Source organism: Mytilus californianus, unplaced genomic scaffold, assembly GCF_021869535.1.
Source record: "Mytilus californianus isolate M0D057914Y unplaced genomic scaffold, xbMytCali1.0.p SCAF_2, whole genome shotgun sequence".
Taxonomy (NCBI): domain Eukaryota; kingdom Metazoa; phylum Mollusca; class Bivalvia; order Mytilida; family Mytilidae; genus Mytilus; species Mytilus californianus.
The window spans coordinates 29568023-29595437 of NW_026262668.1; the positions used below are offsets into that span (position 1 = coordinate 29568023).

Below are 27415 nucleotides of genomic sequence, written 5' to 3' on the forward strand. Positions count from 1 at the left end.
TTTCAAATTTACTATCAACTACAACTTTATTTGGCGTCTTTGTTAGATTTATTCCTATGTTTGTTTGAATTATTTTGTCAGTTGTTTTGTATGACTGTGATCATGACTGTGATGTGCAGAGGCGGATTTAGGGGGGCCCAGGGGGCCCGGGCCCCCTTTTTTGTGAAAAATTTGGTTGATTATATAGGGAATCACTGAAGCATGACTGGAGCGGGCCCCCTCTTAGGCAGTCAGTGGGCCCCCACCTAGTTTCAGGACAATAACTTGTGTGTAAGTGTATGGATCTTTCTGAAATTGTACTACAAGGTTCCATATCTCAAAGGGAAAGCTGGAATTGAGTTTGGGGGTAATTGCCGAAACGTTTAGGAATTGGGAACCAAAAAGGGGCCAAAAATAAGCATTTTTCTAGTTTCCAGACAATAACTTGTGTTCAAGTGTATGGATCTCTCTGAAATTGTACTGCAAGGTACCATATCACAAAGGGAAGGCTGGGATTGATGATGGGGGAAATTGCCTCAATATTTTAGGAATTAGGGGCCAAAAAGGGGCAAAAAACAAGCATTTTTCTAGTTTCAGGACAATAACTTGTGTGTAAGTGTATGGATCTTTCTGAAATTGTACTACAAGGTTCCATATCACAAAGGGAAAGCTGGGTTTGAGTTTGGGGGTAATTGCCCTAAATTTTTAGGAATTTGGGGCCAGAAAGGGGCCAAAAAACATATTTTTCTAGTTTCCAGACAATAACTTGCGTTCAAGTGTATGGATCTCTCTGAAATTGTACTGCAAGGTACCATACCACAAAGGGACGGCTGGGATTGAGTTTGGGGGTGATGAATCATAAGAGGGTTCAAAAAATTTGGGGGGGAGGATTTTTTTTTTCCTTTTTTTTTCTTTTTTTCCTTTTTTTTTTTCTTTTAAAATTTTCCATTTTAAGTTGGTTATTTCTGATTTATATCTAAAAGCAAATAATAATGACATGGCAGGAGATACACACCAAACAGGATGTGTAAATTATTATATAATAAATATTGTGCAATAGCAAGAAATTTTCAATTGCACAGTATTGCACAATAGCAAGAAATCTTCAATTGCACAGTATTGCGCAATAGCAGAAATCTTCAATTGCACAGTATTGCGCAATAGCAAGAAATATCCAATAGCACAATATTGCGCAATAGCAAGAAATTTTCAATTGTACAGTATTGCACAATAGCAAGAAATATTTAATTGCACAGTATTGTGCAAAAGAAGATACTTCGTATAAATTGCTTATTTCTTGGGGTTTTATTCTTGAATTCTTGGGGTTCTTTCATATGCTGAATCTAACAGTGTATCTAGTTTTTGGATTTTGGGCCCCGTTTTTAAATTGGTCCACATTGAGGTCTAAAGGGTCCAAAATTAAACTTTGTTTGATTTCATCAAAAATTGAATTATTGGGGTTCTTTGATATGCCGAATCTAACCATGTATTTAGATTCTTAATTTTTGGTTCCGTTTTCAAATTGGTCTACATTAAGGTCCAAAGGGTCCAAAATTAAACTTAGTTTGATTTTAACAAAAATTGAATTCTTAGGGTTCTTTGATATGCTGAATCTAAACATGTATTTAGATTTTTGATTATGGGCCCAGTTTTCAAGTTGGTCCAAATCGGGGTCCAAAATTAAACTTTGTTTGATTTCAACAAAAATTATATATATGGGGTTCTTTGATATGCTGAATCTAACCATGTATTTAGATTTTTCATTTTTGGGCCCCGTTATCAACTTTGTCCACATTGAGGTCAAAAGGGTCCAAAATTAAACTTTGTTTGATTTCATCAAAAATTGAATTCTTGGGGTTCTTTGATATGCTGAATCTAACCATGTATTTAGATTTTGGATATTGGACCATAATAGGTGAATGTCCAATTTAAAATTTTTAAGTTCTTAGACCACATCTATTCTGTGTCAGAAACCTATGCTGTGTCAAATATTTAATCACAATCCAAATGCAAAGCTGTATCAAGCTTGAATGTTGTGTCCATACTTGCCCCAACTGTTCTGGGTTCGACCTCTGCGGTCGTATCAAGCTGCGCCCTGCGGAGCATTTTATTAAAACTAATTTTCATTTTTTATTTGCCAATTATCTTAAAAACTATAATAAATAGGTAGAAACTGTGAAATGCAAACATTATCAACAATACAAAGGTCGACAAAACGCCAATCTGACCGAAACAAAAAAATTAAATAAAAAAATGTCCATAGTTCCCAAAATGAGGATTATGCATCTTGCTTAATTTTATCCCCGTTATTCAACTTACAATATAAAAATAAGAAGTTGTGGTATGATTGCCAATGAGACAATATACCCCAGAATTCAAATGATGAAGCTAGAAGAATTTATAGGTCACCATAAGCTTTCTCGTTTGAATTGTTTCACATTTTTAATAGGGGCCTTTTTTAGCTGACTACATGTATATGGTGGTTTTTTTTCATTTTTGAAGGCCATACGGTGACTTATAACTGCTTATATCCACCGATTTGAACTCTAATGGATAGTTGTCTCATTTGCAATTATACCACACCACATGGCCTGATTTTTTTTATCTTGAAACGGAACTTATACTGGTCAATATCTTATGTATACACTCTTAACAATGTACACTTTGTTTTTTAAATTTCATACATACATGTACTAGTAGTTAATTTATAACATTATCTGTTCACTAAACATATCTAGAAATAACTCAATGGTTATTATACTACTTTGACTGAATTTATCTAATAAAGATAGACATGAGATCTTCTTAGAGCAATGGGACGACGGATCAGTAATACTTAATTTATCATTTTGATATGGGTAAATGGCTTAAGTTTAGTACTATTTCTAACATCCCACGTAAAACAAAAAACAAAAAATTCCTTCGAAGCAGTTAAGAAAATCCTATATTATTGAGTTATCTACTACCGCAGTGTGATTGCAGAAGTGTACAGAATAGCTTGTCGAATATTTGCCAAGCGAGGATTTTATTAAATAACCATGCTAAATCATACAGATTATCGTTCGAAATTCCTACGCAGTGACATTTAAAGATTGAGATATATTTATCTTTTGAGTTTCCACTTTCTTGATCCGATACGTTGTGAAGTTGTGTAGGAAGAGTATTGCGCACATTGCACTTAAAAGCGCCCTTGTGCAACTATTAGGGGTCTCTAGGTTGTCTCATGGTCTGTCCTAGTTGAAATAATTATGTCGCCTTGGAAGGCTATTGTAATGTTTTGTCTTGGCGCCAATGAGGGATCTATAAAAATCAAAATAGAAAAATACCACAGCAGATGTCATGGTTATCCGGACTAGATCTATCAAACATGCCTTCATCTTCCAATGGCAATCCAAATTTATAGCCTTCATCTTTGTCGCCTCACTTTATAAGTGAGTTTAAGTTGTTCTTGTCCTGAATTTGAATGAAATATTTTCCACTGGACTTTAATTACAACATTCAACTAATCAAAAAAACGCTCTTGATAACAGGAAAATTGACGACTAGTCTGATGAGATACTATACAATCTTAAATTGTCATGGTCATTACATTTAGAGAGCTACTTGATGTAACATGATACACTGAAGCCATACCAGTGCCTAGAGCTAGGTAATAAATCACAGAACATCTATGGTCTATGATATCGGCAAAGTTCGTGTTATAGAACAAAATTATATTATCAATGACGCACTCAAAAATTCGATCAATCCTTTGTAATTTGGAAAAGGGGGGGGGGGCATATTCAAAACCGTGACAAGAGAATGAAGAAAGATGTTACAAAGTTTAACTACATAGAAAGTATTATTGACAATTAAATAATTCGATAAAAATTATGCTGGGAATAGCTGCGAGTTATCTCATTTTCACAGACTAAAAACGACATTTTACTTTTATTAGTATTTTGATAGCTGGTCCTGGTTTATCGTATGTGGAATACAATTTAACATAGCTGTAATTGTTCTGCTTTCAAGTAAAACCTATGATCGCTATCGACACTTGGAAAATATGAATAGAGGAGTAGCATTTATAAACTACCGTTTTTGTTGTATCGAATGGATAAGAGCAAGAACACATTAAATAAGTGAAAATAATTTGCAATATTTAAAAAAAAATTATTTAACTACATCAGTGCAATGATAAAACACAGATGCGGGATAATATGAACAAAAGGAAGACTGTAACGGTAAAAACAAAATCTCACAAATATACTGTCAAAATATTGCAAGACAAAATACGATGTAAAATATATAATACGAATATGTAATAAACTTTTTTATTTAATGAACACGAATAATCGGCGTACATTTCGGCTTTGTGGCCAAGACACTGGTCCTTAAAATACACAGTAAAGGAATACCTGCTCGACTTCAATTACATGTTTGGTCTCACAATAAATATATATATATTTGACGACACGATCGCTATAGTCTTTGGTTATAATAATCTGTAAAAGCAAATCAATTTGGACATTACGCATGATGCTGTTATTTCAGCCTGGAATTTGTGGTTCCTTCTTAAACGCAGAAATAATTTTCGTGTTGTAATTGATTGCACAGATTATCCTTTATATTCTTGTAATACTTGAAAATTCAATTGATACGGTATATCTTTTTTTTTTTTTGCGTGTCACGGTTTAATTTTCGCTTTTTTCGCGGCACATACAGAAACGCGAAAATCTGACCCCGCGTAAATTTCCCTGCCTACTCCTAGATTTATAGCTGTTTAAACTTTTCAGACTTAAAACGGTTTGTCTTTGCGGGATATATATACATGTACGAAGCCACGTCTGAACTAATTTGAAATGTTAAATTAAATACACAAATCCCTGTCAACTAACATTGCTGAGGAGCGTCTGTTTATATATGCGGGATGTATAAATACACATTCACGCCTGTTAGGCCTATGCAACCCCTTGTGGAGACATTGCAAGATATATGCATATGTACACAATGCATTGAAACTAAATTTACATGTATTGTCATATAATTGTGAGATTTAACGTGAGGTAAAACCTGGTGCAACCCACCAATTTCATTTGATGAATTGATTGATCGTTAATTAACGCCCAATCGAAAATACTTAAAGCGTGTTCAGGGGGAAAAAATCAAGTTAACAATGATCCAGAGTGACTGGAACGAGACATAGGGATGGAAAAGAGAGTATTTGGTCTACTTAGATACCCGTTATCCGAAAATGCCTATACCAAACCAGGACTATGACGGTCAATCTAAGTTTGTGTCAACGAGGATCGTATTAGATTTTCACAAACAAGTATATATAAAGGACGTGGTTGTTTATTAGTTTTAACTTAAGTTAGTGGATTTATGTTTATTGTTACATAATATTAACAGTGTAATTTTCAACAGGTTTGCTGTTCGGTGTGAGCCAATGCTCCGTGTTGAAGGCCGTACCTTGACCTATAATGGTTTACTTTTATAAATTGTAACTTGGATGGAGAGTTGTCTCATTGGCACTCAAACCACATCTTCCTATATCTATTGTATGTTTTACATGTATCATACCTCTTACATGACAACGCCTTCTAAGCCTTAAATAGAATAATTTTGTTTGGGTCTACATCAAATGATTATATAAACACCGAATGCATATACCCATACAGTCTTAATTAAGTCTCTTGAAAATTATCATGGAAGTAATACTATATTCGCTCAACACAAAATGCATTGAACATGGAATATATAGGGAAATCATAATTTTAACCGTAACATGTTACAATAGCTTAAGTTAGAACGTTAAAATGATTGTGTTTCCTATATTATTAAATGGTCGTTTGATAAATCCGATTACAAATTTATTTGCTGTAACTCATATAAAGCCTTTTTCTCAAATGAGAAAGGTATATATGCTAGATATACCTACTGGAGGTGTGATGAGATGATTAAAGCCATAAATTTTCTCCATGACAATATTTATGTACTTTTCGGCAATAAAGTTTGACAGATTGTAGGTATTCCTATTGGCACCAATTGTGCACCTCTAATAACAGACTTGTTCCTGTATTGTTATGAATCACAGTTTTGGCCAAACTCAGTAAAGAACCGTCTGAATTTCATTTAATTGATAAATTCAACAACACTTACCGTTATCTTTATGATATTTTTTCGTTAATTAATCTTATTTTAAAAGGTTACCAATTCAACACTGTAATTAGATCTTTGAATATTGTTTATATTGGTATAACTATTAATGTTGTTATCAGTAAATTAAAACCATACTAAATAGTATTTTTATACACATATGCACTTTCACGTTATTACAATCTGTCGATACCTATATTTTGGCATTGCACAAGGTCATCTGTTTCTCCGACTGTTAATGAAATCTTTATACTAAATTCATAGGATGTTGGAAGTGTACTGATTGATATATTAATCTTAAATACATTATTTCTTTTATTAGTTGTTATTGGCTTTGAACTAGCTGTCAGTAACTGTGAGTACTCTCAGATCTGCAACTTGTGTCTTTTGTTGAATAGGGATGTATAAATACCCTGCCACCTCCGGTCTGTGTTTTTGTTAGATGTTTTTCTGCTTTGTATCGAATTGATGAGTTGAACAATTTTCAACTGATTTTATAGTTTGTTCTTATGTTGTACTGTAACACACCTGTCCGAGGTTAGAGTGAGAGTTGAGCGCTCACAAACATGTCTAACACCGCTACATTCTATATATGCCTGTTCCAAGTCAAGAGCCGGTAGTTCAGTGGCTGTCGATGGTTCATGTCTGTCATATTTGTTTTTCGTACATTGTTTTGTTATAAAATAGACCGTTTGTTTTTCTCAAATGAATTGTTTCATATTTTTCATGTCGGAGCCTTTTATAGCCGACAATACGGTATGGGGTTTTCTCATTGTTGAAGGCCGTCCGGTTGCCTAAATTCCTTACATTCACTTCATTTGAACTTGGGTGGATAGTTGAATCATTGGCAATCATATCATATCTCTTTATTTTTATCTTGTAGTTATATTACATTTCGGGAGAAAATGAAAACGAAGATTTAATGTAGAATAAAAGCTACATGAATTTAAAAAAAAAACTACCAATTTGAAAAATATTTTAACAAATTTTGGCATAAAAAAGATAATGCCTCGATAGTTAATTAGGTTACGCTGTTTGATTTTGACTGTAGATATATTTATGAGATCGTACCCTGGTCGCTATATAATGTAACTATTTCTTTGAACTGAAATTAAAGTGCAATTTTATTATCATTATAATGAAATAACCATCAAAAGAGAATCAGTTGTAAGCCATCGTGATAAATGAACTTATTTATTTTATATCTGCTAATCTAACTGCAACGACAAAATCTTACAAATGCATCATCTATATTCAATGTTGAGGATTTCCAGATTGAAAGGCATTTTAAAAGTACAACTGTGCGTATTAGTCACCTAATTATACATTGGTACACATTTCGCCGACAACATCTGCAAATCACATATTTTTCATAATATAAACAGTTTTTTTTTTGAAAATTGATGAAATATGAAATATAAATTGCGTTAGACTTCCAACTCATTTTCCAAAATTTACAATATACTTGTGCTTTTTTTGTAATTTACTGCTCTTGGTTTATATGATTTATTAAAGGTTTTTGGGGAGATTTTAGTTAGATTTAAGACGATGTAGAGACAAACGGTTGGGAAGATAAAAATTCGCTGCTACTGACTTTCTTCATTGATTGATTGATTTTTGCTATTGACTTAACGCCAAGTTGCACTGAAATCATTTGTAACTGAAAAAAAAAATTTGAAATTTGAATTTTGATTGGATTTTCGAATTAGAGTTGAGTAAAAAGTGTAATTCATTTTCTTTCAATTTTGCAGAACTCATATTATTTATATTGCCTCATTTGTAAATGAACTTTTCTTACACAGTACGAGCAATTAAGCATACAATGTTACATGCAAACTTAAAAATGTCATTAATTTTATATAATTTAGCATACACTGTAACATTCAAACTTGAAAATGTCATTCAATCTTTACACAGAAAGTGACTATGCATCAAAAGTGCAGCAAATGATATAGGTAATTGTATGAAACAAATTACAGACTATATATGTTTTCCAATATTGTTTAAATACATACAAGACTTGAGAAGAAACAGTTGTATTACTTAATAAGGCGTTCTGAAAATGAATTGGTTCTGCCAATTGATGATGGAATCTTATTTCGTTAATCAAATCAATGTATATTGCACAAATTGACTAAAGAAGAAATTGTCAATCAATACAAATAAACATTAAAGAGAAAGACTCAAACAGAAGAGATTTACTGAAGAAGTTTCTAGTTCAAATGTCAATCAAATAAATAATGACGTTGCTGTCTTTAAGCAATCTGAAAATGGGAATGTCAATATAATAAAAATATTATTTCACCGCCAAACACAAGGATTGCATTTGTCTGTCATGTTAAAGGCGTCTTGTTTATGACACCTCAAGTCATTTTATGTGTATTTACATGACTATTTTGACCATGGCAGTTCCTAAAAAATGTTTATTATAAAAACGTGTCATGCTGATTGAAATGATAGTATACGTTTGATTAAACCATATGTCAGTGCCGAATTTCTAACTTTCACAGAGAGAAAAAAGGGGGGGGGGTTAATCTGTCTCCCAACATTAATTGGTAAAATCAATTATTAGTACTAATACTATGTACAGGATCGTCTAGAATAGGCGATATTACGCAGATAAGGTACAAAATTATAAAAGTCTTAAAAGATTTGCACAACAAAGCGTATGCCTTAAGAGAGTGAGAGAAAGAGAGATAGAGAGAACTCAAGAATATCTTGGCTATCCCAATGACATGTAGAGGATGAGGGAATCGCTTCATTTCTGTATTGTTTAATTCTTTAAGGCATTTTTCTCTATTCTGTATACTTTTTGCCCATTATTCTCTATCCTTATATTTTAGCACCTCATTATTCTCTATTCTTTATTTGTTTGGTCCATTTTTCTCTATTCTTTATATTTTTCAATTGCCCATTATTCTCTATTCTGTAAACCCCCATCCACACCCTCATCTATGACTACCATGTTTTGTTGTGTTGCATTTGTCTTGAAACCTGATATTTTTGTCGTAACTATATATTACATGTAATGAGGATTTCATCGGATATCTGGAGTCTGGCATGCTATTACGCAGTACGGACATGTCTACGATTAGAGACTCTGTATTCGGGAATTAATGCATATGTTTCCAAATTTTCCACAGTACATCATTGTTATTTATTTGTTAGAAGTCTTTCTATTATACGAATACGTTCAACTTGCTAATATCTTTGACATTTTGATATTTGTTGATTTGTTTTTAATTAGTCGTGTCTGTGTTTGATTTGGTGCCAGTACTCTGGACAGCTACAACAAGCGTTTTGATCGACTTATACTTTGTTTTGAAATAAATATAACATTGTTGGCAGCATCTTGAAATCAATGAATAATCTTGGATAAAAGAGCCCATTCTTCTTCCTATATTTAACTGCATGACAGTAGACTTTTGTGCAGTTTTGTGCATTGTACCTTATCATCATTATATTTGACAACACCTTGAAAGTAATTATATTTTAATTATGAGTTGAACAATATTTTTTTCTTGACCAAAGTGAAATGTTCTCTTTTGTCAGTATTTAAATGATGTGTTTGTGTTTTGTTTTTTTTTCTTGTTGTTTAATGGCCTTACGTACTACTTAATGGCAGTGGCATATCCAGTGATCCATGTTCGTCGTTCCCTTCTACGTCATTCCGAACTCGAACATTTGTACTGACTTTTTCGTTCTGCATAGATGCATTTCCACACATTTGGTAATTATGTTTTTACATTTTCGTGCAGCTTTGTATCAAATTTGCGCGCATTCATTTTACAGGTAATACAGGTAAATATAAAGACAATTCATAATTGATAAGTCGATAGTTGTTTTATTATATAATTATTGTTAATTTTGAACATATTCATCATTTAAAATTATATATCTTTCATCTTGAATCCTTGAAACATATATTCAGGGATCACGGGAAATCCCGTAACCGCTTAAGATATTTGCAAATATTGCAGAGCGGATTGTATTCTGTTATCAAACTAAGTAGGCTTGATACAAAATCCGTCACTGTTGACAAGTAGAAGTGAGAAAGAGAAAACAGAGAGAGTATCTGATGGAACAATTCCGAAAATACAAGAATGGAGAAGTTGGCAGAATTCATTTTCTTAAAGCGATGGGCTTCAAATATTCAGCATGAACCGACATGTAAAATCGGAACTTTTTACGCTTCAGATTTTTACATTTTCAACTGTATATATTTCAAGGACTTAATATTACTTGAACTTAATATCCTATTCATAACCCATTTCCACCTCTTCTTTGATGAACAAGGGACTTAGACTAACGGAAGGGGTAGTTGTAATTAGTTAAATGCATAAATTAAAGGGTATGATTTACATGTGTTGACCGTTAAAATGAATGCCCGCAAATATAATCAAAAATTGCGCATAAACGTAAAGGTTTTTGTGCGCAAAATGTAATGCACCGAAAAGAGATATGTGGTATACTTCAATGTGATAGGACACCGTCACAGCAAAGAAAATAATGACATCTGCATGAATGTGTCAAGCTTTATATCGCCCAGATGCAGTGAATACATTTAACCAAGACTATCACAGATCCGTTTTTTCACGAGCGATTTATTTTCCCGACATTCGCGAGTAGAAAATAACGCGAATATAAATCGTCGCGAATATGTAAAACTTGGATCTTTCCTTATTTGATTACATCAAGTAAATTTGAAATCGCAAAATTAAATCGCCGCGAAGTTGACTAGAAAGGGGTAAACGTGAAATAAAGTATCCGCAAAAATAAGTTGGTTTACAGTATTCGTTTGTTGATTGGTGTTGAATGACACTTTCAGTGCCCTTGACTATATCATGGAGGTCAGTTTTGTATTAGTGGAGGAAGCCAGAGTACCCGAGTAGGAGCGCCGACCTTCGGTAATGAAATCTGGCAACCTTTGCTACTTAAACTCGGATTCTAACAAATCTTTCAACAATCAAAGTTCGAACTTACAACCTCGGAATTGGCAGGCTAGTGATCACTATATATGAACTACTAAGACTTCATCTACCGATACCCCATCAAAGTTCACCAACATCAACACATTTACATTAAAAAACAGGTATGACCGCTCACCTCTATCCCCCCTCCAGAAAAACACACAAAGGAAACACAAAAAAAAGAAAGAAAAAGGAAACCGAAACAAAAACAAAAAACCAAAACAAACCCTGACGAGGTTCCAGAATTTAACTGGTCGAGCAAACTGAGGAAATTTAACAAAAAATGTATTTAGCAAAAGTCATTTGAATAAGCACGATTAAAGGAATAAAGTCAAGCTATGTAGAAATCGATATGGCATTGAAACATTTTAGCTTTAAGATATTTGTGCACTTATATTGCAATTAGAAAATACATATAATAGAACCCATACTGAGTTCCTCTTCTCTCAGGAAGCTTAGCGAAATCCAGAATAGGGTATATTGTATAAAATGCATGTATCACGAAAACCCAAAAGAAATTTATACCACTTTAACAATTATTCTTTCTTTCAATCATGTTAATACAGAAACCAGCCTTATTCATGTCAATTTGCAGAGACTTGCAATACAATCAAATTTATATTGAAACTTTAATTTGAAATTGTCTTTTCAAAATTTAAATTGCAATCTTAATTCCGCTTTGATTGGGCTGCTTCAAATCTTGCAGTAGCACATCAATTTGATATAATAAGATTTTTTCCACCAGAGAGAAAATTCAATTTGTGTAGAAAAGCCATAAGCAACGTCACAGGCTGACAGATGATTTATTTGTTAATATTTACGAACCGTCAATATCGTATGAGATGATTGCGATAGTGGCTAAATAAGAAATTTTGATGATAAACTGTTGCCGAAGTATTACGTAAATTTTGCTAGAACAGTGGTCACGTTGTTGCTACGATCTTTTGGAATGATGAGAAATATGATGGTAAGAAATAACTAAAGTATATTATAAATTTCGTAACATTTGATTATTTTGTCAAACAATTTACTTTTTTTTTTCTTTATCATAATTGCAAATAGTACATTAATTTTTATTTTTCCTATCGTGGTTTAATAAGGGTTGTTTGATTGATTTAGGTATAATTACAAAAATGTATGTTTTGGTGTCATTCGCTTTTTTATTTTGACATTATATACGTCTGTTATAAAATATGTTGTAGGAACGAATGACGTTAATATTCGCGTTATAATAATTACGGAATAGTAAATGACAGATTCTTTTTGATTTATTTTTAGTTTTTCATTCACAGTGAATTCAAAAGTTTAAATTTAATGTTTATGTCACTCATTTTCAATTATAAAAATTATGACCTCATATTTGTATGCTTCCGTACGAACACGATAGCGCCAACGTTCACAGTCACATGAACATCCACCAAAACATCAAACCTTTACTAACCAGTAGATGTATTCTAAAAAAAAACTTTTCGCCTACACATCAACAGGCTCTCAATGGTTTCAATGAAGGTTTACGCGTCGATGCTTTGATGCTCGGTCAGATCATAAAAGTATTATATTGAATTTAATACTTCAATGGTCGGAACAAACCAAACAATTTAAAATTTCTCCGCCAATTACAAAGTACATTGTATTTCGAATTAAAAGTACGTTCGGTTTGTGTTTTTGTTAGATGCTTTTCTGCTTTGTGTCGATCTGATGAGTTGAGCCTTTTCAACTTATTTTCATAATGTGTTCTTATGTTGTACTGTTTCACCACTGGCCCAGGTTAGGGTGGGTTGGCGCCTTCAAACATGTTTAACCCCGCTACATTCTATATGTGCCTGTCCCAAAGTCAGGCGCCTGTAATTGAGTGGTTGTCGTTTTTTGCTGTTTCTCATATTTGTGTTTCGTTTGTTGTTTTACATAGATTGATCTTGTGTTGTGCCATTACACCACTGGCCCAGGTTAGGGGTTGGGATGGCGCCTTCAAACATGTTTAACCCCGCCAAATTTTATATGTGCTTGTCCCAAGTCAGGAGCCTGTAGTTCAGTGGTTGTCGTACTTATTTTTCGTAAATTAATTGTTATAAATTAGGACGTAAAATTTCTCGATTGAATTGTTTCATGTTTTTCATGTCGCAGCCTTTTATAGCCGACTATACGGTATGTGTTTTTTCATTGTTGAAGGCCGTACTTTTGCCTATAATTGCTTACATCATTTTCATTTGAACTCTGGTGGATAGTTGTCTCATTGACAATCATACCACATCTCCTTATTTTTATACAGATTGGATGATAAGAATCAGAATAGTATTTCCAACTTCCTGCAAACTGCTACCTTGTATGCTTACATAATTCGACTCGGCATGTCGGTGTAGTACAAAATCGGGTATTTACATTCCCATTAACATGCTAGTGTTCTTAATATAATAACTGATGCAGATACCGTATGATTGCCAATGAGAAAATATCCAACATACGGCAAAAGGCAATGGTGCTAACTACTGCAGAGCGCTATGCGGCTTTCAAGAATGAACAAAAGCCATACTATATAGTAAAGCTATAAAAGGCACCGGGCTGACAAAAGCGAGAAAATCAACGTCTAAAACAATAAAATAAGAACAATAAATGCAGACAGTTACCAACGCCAACCAATAAATTTCAGATTCTTAGCTTGGAACATGCACATAAAGGTGATGGGGGGTAAATCAAAATTCGGGTCTTCCGGAAAGGTTTTCGAGGAAAAAGTAAAACAAAACATTCAAATGAAAGAACAAGCATGCGAACCAAAACTATGTACACATATCTAAAAAAATGTTCATAGTTTTGTTCAGCAACACTACATCATATTTATACCACGCATTAAACTTTGGATTTAAAGACAACATGACTGTTTAATGATACTTTATTTCAGGACAGAATATTCATACTAGTTGTAATAAAAATAGCATATTGTAACAGTTTTCAAAAATTCCAAAATCTAATTCCAAATGGGAAAAATGCTCCTAATCCGTGTACTTCCGGTCTTTGGCAAGGCCTCGGACATATTGGTGCTGATGGTGGAGGAGACAGAAATCCTTTTGGTGTCGATTTTAAGAGAGCTGAAATGGTAAGTGTTTTATTTTGCTTTCCAACTGATGAATTTGAATCTAGGTGACATTCTATTTTAAATCAAGTTAATGATGAAATAGATATAATAGTTAACATAAGTGTCATTAAACTTTTCTATAACTGAAGATATATAATTATTTATGTGTTTGCTGTCATCATATATGTGTATTGTACATGTAAGGAGAGGACCTTATACAAGTTGTAATAACTTGTGTCCAATCGATCCTATTGGTTGATTAATGCAATGAAATATTATTAAATTAAAATTAAAATGAAACATTTTAGAAATTCAACTGCTCTCCTAGTTGTGAATTAAGTTGGTAAGTTTTAGTGTCTTTCTAAACTCAGTTTCAGTCCTTGTACGCTCAGTTTCATAGTCCTTGTAAATTACGTATGGACTCACCAAAAAAGTGAGGTCCCGTAGGGGAAACCAATTTCTGAATTCGTCCATTAAACATATTTTTAACGATATTCTACAATGTATAAATGTCACATTACAATATTGTCCATACAAATGATAATACAAAATTTAAATTAGGTATAACTGCCAATATATTGTGTAATGATTTGATGGCACATTTGATTGCTGATTTAAAAAAAAATAGACGACTATATTTACTAGAATAAGCTTTCTAAAGGGTTTGGCGTTATCAAACTAGTTTAACCCCGCCACATTCTATATGTACCTGTCCCTAGTCAGGAGCCTGTAGTTCAGTGGTTGTCTTGTTTCATGTCTGCCTTTTATAGCTGACTATACGGTATGGGTTTTTCTAATTGTTGAAGGACGTACGGTTGCATATACTTGCTTCCATCCACTTCATTTAAACTTTGGTAAATAGTAGTCTCATTGGCAATCATACCACATCTCCGTATTTTTATATTTCTCTCCGTTTTATACAGGAACTTAATGTCAGCATGTAGGGTAGAGCAGTCATGACGATATAAATTACTTCTGTTCTAGTGTGACATGATATTGTTTTGTCTGGCAACACATTTAAAAAAGGCGAGAGCTTGTAATGCACAAGAACGAACGTCATTAGCAATTTTAATGTATAAAACATTTCAATTGACAAACATATCATGTAACACATGTTTATGTGAACTTGTATTCAACAAGATGATATCAAGAAATTATTAAATTGCATAATCTTAACCATGAGTAATTTTCTTATTTATTTAGAACTTGTAAAAATAACACTAACGCCAGCTTATACGCTTTCATATCTTTTTTGTACATTTTGAATATCTTCAATTATACATGCTTGTTGTGAACTAAATCTGTGGGTATTATACATCAATGGGGAACCACCAACAACGCATATTTACAAGAAAGCACATCTAGAAGATAACATAATATCTTCAGCAATATACAGACATCCTTTCAAATCTGAGTCATCTATTGCTACGTCTTCCGATTTTTTTTCACAAATATTTCTTGTATTCTGTCTTGGGTGATAAGTTTTCCCCTCATGTGTTAATCTACCCTGGCTAACACCTTCATCAAAGGGCAGTATGTTTATATTAGTTCTTACCAGGCCAGGATATTATTATCAAACGTCCTGGCCCCTAAGAAAATAAAATGTTCGTCCCCTTACTTTAATATTGACGCTATATACAATCTACCTTCAACACTAAATATTTATTTTTATTATACGTCATGTCAAAATGACAGATTTTGATTGGTTAATACGAGGGAGACAATTTACTCTATCCCATTGCAAATACTGTGTTACCCTTCACGGAGACGCTTGCTCAAGTGTGCGTTTTAATAAATACGGATGATTGTTATGTACAAGACGTCATAGTTTATTACTTTGAATTTGAAATTTAATAGACAGTAATAACAGAACATTCTTTTTTTTTTATTGGATTTGAAATTTAATAGACAGTAATAACAGAACATTCTTAAATAACACATATCTGAGAGGGTGATAGAGCAGATTGTTAACCCTTCGCCTCAGTTGACAATGTTTTCTCGGGGTAACAATCTGCGCTATCTCCCTCTCAGCTATGTGTTATTTATATAATATTACCATGATTACATTGTTTTATATTTATTACGAATGAGAACAACTAGAAATGATTTAAACTCGCGCAAAGTTTTGTACTCGTGTATTCGATGTTGCGGACTCTTATGGTTGATTGATTTAGGTTTCGCTACTCGAAACGATCATAATTACTTGCGATTTAAAAGGATTGGTTTTCCTATACCCAAGAATAAAGACCGAATTCTAATGGACGACTGAATATAAAATTGAGCGTCTACAGTGCATAGAATATTGCTATAAAACATCGTTCGAAGGGTAGTAGAGACATTAACTTTATAACTCCTATAGAAAATGATAGACCAGCAAAACAAATATAATAATTTTTATTTCAACTAAGAGAAATGAAGAAATCTAAACACTCTTCACGTAATTTTAAACAATTCTGACATTTCTGGATTACATAATGTTGTTTGGCTTTAAAAGAAATTGACAATTTACTGAAGAGTTGTTAACGCCAACGTTTTCAATTACATTTGCTGTACATCAAGAGGGCAGAATGACACAAACAGTAAAGCCTAAAATCGTTTGGAAATAACATCTTACACTGAATGACACTGGATACTATTAATTTATCACAGCCGTGCCAAACGTTATCTATAATGTAAATAAAAAGTAGCAGTTTATCTGCAAAATACGTTTTACAGTCATAGAATTTAACTGGAAAATGTATAATTCATGACTGTCTAGTTCGTGTTACCATGTTTACCAAGCAAATGATACATTCAACCTATCAAATACTGTTATATAACAGTTGTATAAACAAGGTTTAGTTAACAATAAATTTTCTGGATCTACTATTATTCAATTCCGAAGGTATTTTAAGTTATTGAAGTTATAGATAAACTGTAAACGATATAGTGAATCTTGTTTTCTCTATTGACATGGTTTTCTACCGTAGATTGTGATATTTTGTGTTTCATTTAAAAGTAAACAGTCCGATATCAAATATAAATTTAAGTAGTACTACTGATATATAAGTACACAATAGCCCGATCCTCACTATAAAACACCACTTTTTAATGCTTGCTAATACCGATATCGATGAGTCGAAGTGTATCATGTGTGTAGCGAAAAGATATAGAACGATTGCATGCAAGTCGTAAATATTTTGTTCTGTAAAAATATGTTGAAATAGGTGTAGCCCCTTATTTACAATAAAACTACTTATTATCCGCTGTGTTTAAACGAATACGATTACAGCGTCTGGATTTGGTGATGTGTATTCATTTCTCTATTTTGTTTTTTAATTTTTTATTTTTAGGCCGTTTTACACTTTTTTGTATTTGTTTCCTTTTTTTCTATTCTCTAGTAGACGTAATAAATGACGTGAAAATAATTCTGCGCATAGAATATGGATTGCGGTAATTTGCTAGTATGATCGGTACTAAAATATAGTTGTCTGAGTCTGCAATTTCTTGAATACAATCCCAAACATATGTTCTGAGCTTTTCAGCGATTTAATTTCATAAATGAAGAAAAACACATAAGTCGACGCTAGAGGCCGTCTTGACCTTGTTGTAGGGTATGAATGATTCGTTTATTGCTGAAGACCCTACATCAACTGTCAAGACGAAGAACAGGAATAAAAGCCCTGTTCATTGATAATTTTCTATGTTTTCTATGTATTGTGTGCGATTTTGTCCCATGTACATTTACTCCATATCCTTTCATTTTCTATATATGCAATTTTCAGTTTTAGATCAAGTCCATGCTTTCTAAAATCCAAATGGACAGCTTTTGATCTATGTTTAAATCCTCAGTTACGAAAAGCACACAAACCAATTCATACCAAACTGCTTTCTTAGATGTTTTGCACGCAACAGGTCTCTGTGTGTTTTTGGTGATTATTAAGTCAAAAGATTAACGTGTTTTATATTAGTAACCGCAGTTCTCTGTTATTATTAAGTGGACGTGGTTACTCTTTGCCGACTAGGCGCATACATCGAGGGTCAGGTGACTGTTCACCACGCAGGGAAAGATGCTTAAACGAAAAATAATATAAAACAATTTATTGTTACACCTGAATGTGACTTTCCTCCGTGTGGTATAGAATCAATGCATCATTTGACCAAAGTTGATTTGCTTGTGAAAATTGATGAGTTTTTTGTGCCAATAGGTTGCTGTCTCATTGACGAATACACTTCTATTACCCACATTTCACATGATATATCAGTTGATTAAAGAAGCCTAACGTAAGAAAGAGTGAGGTTCGAATATGTATGTCCAGGAGATTGATGCGAGGATAATTCTGCTCAGTATACTTAAATGTTTTAATAAAGAGATGAAATACATCTTGGGTGTATCAAAGATAATAAAATCTACGTGAAAATGAAAATGAAATCTTAATGCAGCAAAAACATAATACGTCAACTTTTTAAACATATAAAACTGGAAAATATCACAGAAGAACGTCATGACAGATGTTAATGTTAATTTATAGTGTAAAAGAACGAAGATGATAGATAATAATTAACGCATTAAAATGTCTAAACTTCCACGAATTTAATCCTTTAAATCATTAAAGTTCCATCAAGTTTGTATAAAAAATCATAAATGATACCTAGCAGCTTTTAAGTTAATTCTATTAATTACAGATAGTAGGATATTTTCAGGTTTTAATAGTTTCCCGTGGTGTTTTATTCTGATTTACACAACATTTATGTAGTAAAGGTATCCTGCTCTCTACTAGATTTACATGTTTAAATATAAGATTTTCTATGTGTTCTCGCACGTGTTGTCTTGCATAGATCTTACCTATATCCAGTCATTTCAAGTGCAACTCATTTGTTTTACCAAGCAAGCTCTATGTTATTTCACGCTAAAAATAAGAAACGCCGGTACATGCACCTCTTCGAATTTTACGCGTGAGTTATAGATGGTAGTATTACATCGGGATATTTAAGTTAGCTTGTGTTATTTGGATATTGTCAAACAATTTAAACATTGATTCATAAGCAAACATTTGAAAAAAGAACTTTCCAAGACATCATAATTATTTGGACTAATATTATACAGGAGAAAATGTTCTGTTCTTATGTAAACATTTTTTAATATATTACATCCTTACACATTTAAAAAATTGATACGCTACAGTAAAACATACTTTAATAAAAAATCGACATCTTATGTAAGTCAAGATGAATGAATCCATTCTGTTTTATTATTGTAAATCTATTCTGTGAAAAGCGCATTTGTTTGTTGTTTTACACTATTAAAATAATAAAAAAAAGGCAATTAATTCAAAAGGATGCTATTCGAATCTACGTGCCTTTATAAGAAGTAGTCTTCTCTCAAATCCTTATTTATTAACTATCGTGATTTTGATCGATTAAACTTTAACGATAAAGGAATACAATAGATGATGTCTTTTATTGGTTTTCGTGTTGTTGGGTTGCTGTCTCATTGCCGTAGACCAAACTTCTGGTTTTATTCATATTTAATTACATGTATTGATTCTTGAAAAAAGTTATAATATTTTGTAGAAATGGACCTCTAATCTTTGTAATATGGACTCTGACAATGATGGATTAAGTAACGGAGAAGAGCTTGGTGACCCAGACTGTTTGTGGACTCCTGGGCAACAACCAAAGAGAACAGAAAATATTTCACATCCAGGTTAGCAGACCTATCATTATAATCACACCAAGGTTACTAATGTCGATTACTAGACATTAAAACCATTAACATATATTTTTAGGAAAGCAGTAACACAAAAGTAAGAAAGGACAAAGCTGTCTAAGAAGTTCGTCTATAGCAATAATTAGACTGTCAGCTCTGAGGATGCGAGTTCGAATACTAATCAGTTCGAGGTGTGTTTGACTCCGATCTTAAATGGCAATGATTGCCAGTTGCCAGCGTCACATCATTTGTTGAATTTTATTTCAGCCATGTTTAGGATGATGTTAGCCAATTTGAAACATTACACATTAGTTTACCATTATGCAAGTATCACCTGAGTGCTTTAGGTTCTGAAATGGCCTATAAAATAGTACAGGGTAAGTTCAAACACCATAAACTAATGTCATGTAAACATGCATGTACATGTATGGCATGGTATTTGATAGATTTACATTTCTTTCTGTAGTTCGATTCAAGGGACCAACAAGTGTCCTAGGCATAGGCCGAATAAAGCCCTTATTGCACATTTTCCTTTATTAAGATTACTAGTGATTGAGTGCTTAAAGGGGCATTAGCTGTCAAATTCATGCTCACCGATTTCACTCAAATTCCCATAGTTGATTTATAACATACTAAAACGTATATCCAAATTATAAAAAGTCTAAAATAAACAATTTACAATGCACGGGCTCGATAAATATATCAGCATGTCGTGTGTATTTGAGTCTAGACGTTATCAAATTAACCATCGATGTGACCTCCGAAAACTGCCGACGGTCATTTAACCCGATATAAACATAAATATAGATATACATAGATAGCGAACTCGTGCATTTGGATTTTTCTAGGTTTGTTTGATTTCATATTATAGGTTAAAAATATATGTTAATCATCGTTTTACCTGTATGAGAATGAGTTTTTGTGGATCGAATCAATCAATCAAATGGTTTACCCTTGTTTCACTTTCAACGTTGACATTCTTTTCCTTTTAATAAATGAACACGCCTAATTCACGCGTAACTCATATCTAGCTAATTGGTTAAATTGAAGGTCACATGAATACGGATTCAATGAGGTCGAATTATTCACTTGCAAGTGAATAATTCATCAGCGATGTTTCTTGACAAAATTGAACCAAACTGCCTGCTAAAAGCGAATTATTATTTCACTTTTTCACTTTCATTAATGATTGAACAAAAAAAAAATCATATTTTAAATTTTTTTGATATCTCGTAGCTAATGCCCCTTTAACGTTCAGTGGCAAATATTTCATAGATACTCAGGACTTAATCCCTTTATTAGAGACGGTATAAAATCATATTGAGTGACTTATTAAGCCGGAAATAGGCCACAATTAAGTACAAAGTATACTTAACATCGGTTTTATTTGATGCGACGAAAAATAAATACGTCATGTAAAGTACAAAGAAAATGTTTGTAAGATTACAGCTACAGTTCCCTTCCAATAATTGATTATAAACAGCTGAAAAAACAGTTGTAGTATTTTAGTTTATGAAATGATTGATTGAAGTATAAGACGTATGAACAAGTTGTTGATTGTCCAATAACTATTGTGAAGCAATGAGGGGGAACAAGATTTTGTAGAAATTGTTGATTGGAGATGTTGAATACAATAAACAAAATTACATCTTCAATATGAAAACCTATGTATGTATGTATAATGAAATCATAGTCTGATCTAGGAATACGCCACTGATATTAATCATTTGAGTTTATCAAAGAGATTCAGATATTTTACTCCGGGTAAAACTTTGAAAATATATTGACTTTTTTTTTTAAATGAAAACACATTCAAGTACGATTTGACTTTATTTATACATGTATGTTTGATTTACAAGTAATGTTGTCAATAAAAAAACTTTGTCGTTGCTGGTTGAATAATGTTTTAAATTTCACACAACATCAGGAAATACCATATAATATGTTATTCTTGAGTCAAGATCTCATTTACAATAAACTATTGTCTGTAATTCAGTTATTTATTAGTTCTACAACAGTAAAATCGAGCGAGACTTCGTATTGTTTGCACGTCGTCAGTCTGCTAGTCTGTCAGTCCGTCCGTACTTCAATGTATTAAAACGATATTCAATAAAAGGTATTATAAAAGGAAAGTACAGATTAAGTTCTTTTTTTGTTTCCGGCTAAACGATATTGTTTTGAATATCGTTGCCTTTGAACATAAGAGAATTGTTTGAATACGATTGTTTTCTGCACTTTATCTGTAATTACTGAATCAGTTGAAGATCAACTTGGGAAAAAGTCATATCACTAAGAAGTTACAGAATAAATTCGAGTTTTAGTACGGCTAAATTTTGTTTACCAGAGTTATAAAAAATATAAATTTTCATATATTTTTCTGTATTATAAAAAAATCTATTGATTAAAATTAAGTCTAAAGGCCTAGTTTTATCATTTAATGTTGACTGCTGTACCCCTATTTTTGACATTTTTTCCTTTTATGTCTGTTTGTTTCGATCACACATTGCTGTCAATTTAATGGAATGTTATGCGACTGTCATACAAGTGAGAGGTTTAGCTAGCTATTAAACCAGGTTTAATCCACCATTTTCTACATAAGGAAATGCCTGTACCAAGTCAGGAATATGACAGTTGTTTTCCATTCGTTTGATGTGTTTGAGCTTTTGATTTTGCCATTTGATAAGAGACTTTCCGTTATGAATTTTCCTTGGCATTCGGTATTTTTGTTATTTTACTTTTAAAAGGAAAAGTTGAGTCTAGTTACGATTGAACATTATTTTTACTGGTCCTTGGACATAGACAGTGTATTGAAAATATCGCTATTTCGCACTTTAATGTCCAAATCGGATTATTACACGCATTATTTTTTTTGTATATAGTTATATCATATGAAGTCACAGAAGTTTGACTTTTGTTCCGGTTAAGCGAACGTTGTGGATATAGGACATAGAAAATTTCTTAAACATATTAGTTTCCTCACTTTTTTCTGTAATGTTTATCTTTTGATTAGATATTTGTTGTAGACTAAGTACTAACCATATCATAAGAAATTATCAGTATATGTTCGAGTGTCGTTCCGGTTGAGCTACATGTAATTTTGCGAAAGTTGTGACCCTTGATCATACGCAATATTGTTTAATATCTGGCTGGGTCCAAGGTCACCGAAAAGACTTTCACTTGGTATGCCCAATGCTCGACTAATTTTGACTGGAAAAAAGCATAAATAATAGAGAATGGAAATAATAAGTCAAATATGTTATTATTGCGGTTGGATTTATTGTGCATCTAATTATAATAATTTAATAAGACAGTGAACTTTTGATATCGATGGCAGACGATTAAAGCCATTCCTTAAACTGCTAACGTCACAATACCCAAATTGCGCCGAGTACCCAAATTGCACTTTTATAGCAAAAAAATAGCAGCGAAAATAATACAAGCTTTCTTAGGGACTAACCAATTCGTATTTTTTATTATTTGATATTATGCACGTCTTTTAAATAGGTAAATATATTCAAATATTCACAAAATGTTCACAGTATATATCAACAGATGAAGTGTTCACCTGAAAAAGTAAAATCTACGGAAACGTCGTCATGTGACGTGCACAAAAAGTCATCTTTTAAAAATGAGCAAATAAAATATGTTACGAGCATCCATTTCATAAGAAATGAATAGTAAGCATGGACACATGTCAAATTGTTCTAAATATATCAAAACATCTGTTATACGAATTTTAAGGATGTGAATTTAAGCATGGATGCAATTTGGGTACTCATCTGTACAGAATCATGGATCGTTTGGTGGTAGGTTCAAACCCATTTTTCTATGATTCAATATGGATTCAAAATAAAATTGGTGGATCTATATAGTAAACAAGGATAGTATTACATCTACAAAATAAACACAGAAAGGAAACTTTTGTCTGGATCATAAATAAACGTGGTTGAAAAAAACTGTCAAAATAGGTGCAATTTGGGTACCCTCACGTTAGCCTCTTAGATCATTGTTATTAGCTAAAATCAAAAAGTTTGTTTTCTCTTTTTTATTGTTTCACATTTTGTTATCCTATGGCTTTAATAGATTACTACGCGGTATTGCGTTTGCTTATGTATAGTTGTTTACCCTCTTGTCTTAAGTGGATAATTGTCTCATTGGCAACTTTACCTCATCGATATATCATTTTTTTTTAATACGAGTTTTATTGGTGGAAATATACATATTAGTGGTGGAAATATACATACCCATAGTGCATTTATATATAATACAACACTGTCAACTTGTTAGGGTTGTTTTACCGATAGTTTTAATTTAAAATGTCTGTAACCGAACAAACTATCATATAATGGATAGAATTTAAGAAAATTAGAGAAACAACAAGGAATGTGAAAACATATGAATCCAGTATGAGAAATTTGATGAAGCGACAAGTAATCGAGTCAACTTGAATTTTCAGTCAAATACTGACAACATGTGATGATCATCTGATGGAGTATCTTTGGAGTCGTCATGAGGGTGAAAATACTTTTGTTGTCCCCGGTAGTTGAATTCGTGAGTATATCAAAACAAAAAAACCTTACAACTGTCATCGTCATGTGATCGTTACCTGAATCAATCAGAATCATCCTTAATACATGTAATAAGGTTTGATAAGATATATGTGTTAGAAAATGTTAGAATGTATTAAAACATTATTACTATAATTATACTATTACAGGCATATGTGAACCATTGACATCATCTACGTGCCAACAACAGAACAAATGGCTGCTAAACTGTGATGGCAACAAAGATACATGTGAATCTTTAAATGAGAAAGGTACTATAACTATGAAATACCATAATAAAATAAGGCACTTCGAGTACGACTTATATGTACCTGTTCAATACCAGTAACCTTTTTTTCTTTTGATTTTCTAAAAACATTTCATAAGAGCTATCTTCTCTTATTTTATTTCAAAATTCTATCATTCAGTTTACCTTCTGCTCTCATTATGATGATTTTCTCTGTATAAACCCTACAAAATGTGTAGTTTTTTAACAACCTGTTGCTTGAGAACAGGCTCGGTGACCTATCACTTTTATACATTTTTGAAAACTACATTTTGGCAAAGTACGGAAAATCTATCATTTTTTGTTTATACTCCAATGCCACATTAAAAGTTCGAAGTCTGTGATAAGGTTTCATTGCATAACGTACTGCGTAGATGTCATTTGTCGAGCTCTAAGACATTACCAAAGTCATAAATAAGAAAAATCCATAAACGTCATAACATGACCGAATGTGATACGAACAGTTTTTCATGCCAATTAAAAAATTTAATGATTAGATAAAATTGAGAATGGAAATGGGGAATATGTCAAAGAGACAACAACCCGACCAAAGAGCAGATAACAGCCGAAGGCCTCCAATGGGTCTTCAACGCAGCGAGAAACTCCCGCACCCGGAGGTGGTCCTCAGCTGGCCCCTAAATAAAATTGTGTACTGGTTCAGTGAAAATGAACGTCACACTAAACTCCAAAACATATAAAGGAACTAAAATTACAAAAACATACAAGACTAACAAGGCCAGAGGCTCCTGACTTGGGACAGGCGCAAAAATGCGGCGGGGTTAAACATGTTTTGTGAGATCTCAACCCTCCCCCTATACCTCTAGCCAATGTAGAATAAAGACACACATAGCAATACGAACAGTAAAACTCAGTTTAAAAGAAGTCCGAGGTCCGATGTCAAAATAGGTAACAAAAGAAACTAAGCAAAATGACAATGATACATAAATTAACAAAGGACTACTAGCAGTTACTGACATGCCAGCTCCAGACTTCAATTAAACTGATTGAAAGATTATGTCTCCATCATATGAAAATCAGGTACAATCCCTCCCGTTAGGGGTTTAGTATCATACCATCATAAAATATATGAGAAGAACATAGCCCGTATCATGCCAACAACTGGTTTTAGAATAAATGTGTTTATTTCCGATGCAAAGACCCAATGAGTGAATCAATATAAATATCAAAATATGCAATCCTTAATGACCTGACAACAGTATCGTAACTATATCCCTTCCGAATAAGTCTGTTTAAAGGTTTGGTTAGCGTTTGAGATGGTTGCCGACATTTTTATACGACCGCAAAAATTGAAAATATTTTGGTCGTATATTGGTATGACGTTGGCGTCGTCGTCGTCGTCGTCGTCGTCGTCTGGCGTCGTCCGGCGTCGTCCGAAGACACATTGGTTTTCGCACTCTAACTTTAGTTTAAGTGAATGGATCTCCATGAAATTTTACCATAAGGTTCAATACCACGAAAGGAAGGTTGGGATTGATTTTGGGGGTTATGGTACCAACAGTTAAGGAATTAGGGGCCAAAAAGGGGCCAAAAATAAGCATTTTTGTAACTTCCAGACAATAACTTGTGTGTAAGTGTATGGATCTCTCTGACATTGTACCACAAGGTTCCATATCACAAAGGGAAGGCAGTAATTGATTTTGGGGGTAATTGCCTCAAAATTTTAGGAATTAGGGGCCAAAAAAGGGGCAAAAAACAAGCATTTTTCTAGTTTCATGACAATAACTTGTGTGTAAGTGTTTGGATATTTCTGAAATTGTACTACAAGGTTCCATATCACAAAGCGAAAGCTGGAATTGAGTTTGTGGGTAATTGCCCGAAACGTTTAGGAAAAGGGGGCCAAAAAGGGGCCAAAAATAAGCATTTTTCTAGTTTCCAGACAATAACTTGTGTTCAAGTGTATGGATCTCTCTGAAATTGTACTGCAAGGTACCATACCACAAAGGGAAGGCTGGGATTGAGTTTGGGGGTGATGAATCATAAGGGGGTTCAAAAAATTTGGGGGGGGGGGATTTTTTTTTTTTCTTTTTTTTTTTTTTTTTCCTTTTTTTTTTTCTTTTAAAATTTTCCATTTTTAGTTGGTTATTTCTGATTAATATTTAAAAGCAAATAATAATGATATGGTAGGAGATACACACCAAACAGGATGTGTAAATTATTATATAATAAGTATTGTGCAATAGCAAGAAATTTTCAATTGCACAGTATTGCACAATTGCAAGAAATCTTCAATTGCACAGTATTGCGCAATAGCAAGAAATCTTCAATTGCACAGTATTGCGCAATAGCAAGAAATATCCAATAGCACAATATTGCGCAATAGCAAGAAATTGTCAATTGTACAGTATTGCACAATAGCAAGAAATATTCAATTGCACAGTATTGTGCAAAAGAAGATACTTCGTATAAATTGCTTATTTCTTGATCAATTTCAATGGGGTTTTATTCTTGAATTCTTGGGGTTCTTAAATATGCTGAATCTACCCGTGTATTAAGTTTTTGGATTTTGGGCCCCGTTTTTAAATTGGTCCACATTGAGGTCCAAAGGGTCCAAAATTTAACTTTGTTTGATTTCATCAAAAATTGAATTATTGGGGTTCTTTGATATGCCGAATCTAACCGTGTATTTAGATTCTTAATTTTTGGTTCCGTTTTCAAATTGGTCTACATTAAGGTCAAAAGGGTCCAAAATTAAACTTAGTTTGATTTTAACAAAAA

The 27415-nt window shown here is 32.9% G+C and overlaps 1 protein-coding gene across 1 annotated transcript; it reads left to right on the forward strand.

Annotated features, from left to right (window-relative positions):
- The first annotated feature begins 11976 nt into the window (after positions 1-11976).
- Positions 11977-24844, forward strand: LOC127728937 (temptin-like). Its single transcript, XM_052236516.1, has 5 exons — positions 11977-12054; positions 13984-14178; positions 19711-19843; positions 24564-24665; positions 24822-24844. Exons 1-5 carry the CDS (start codon positions 12037-12039, stop codon positions 24842-24844), a joined length of 471 nt encoding a protein of 156 aa, XP_052092476.1. The 5' UTR covers positions 11977-12036.
- The last annotated feature ends 2571 nt before the right edge of the window (positions 24845-27415 follow it).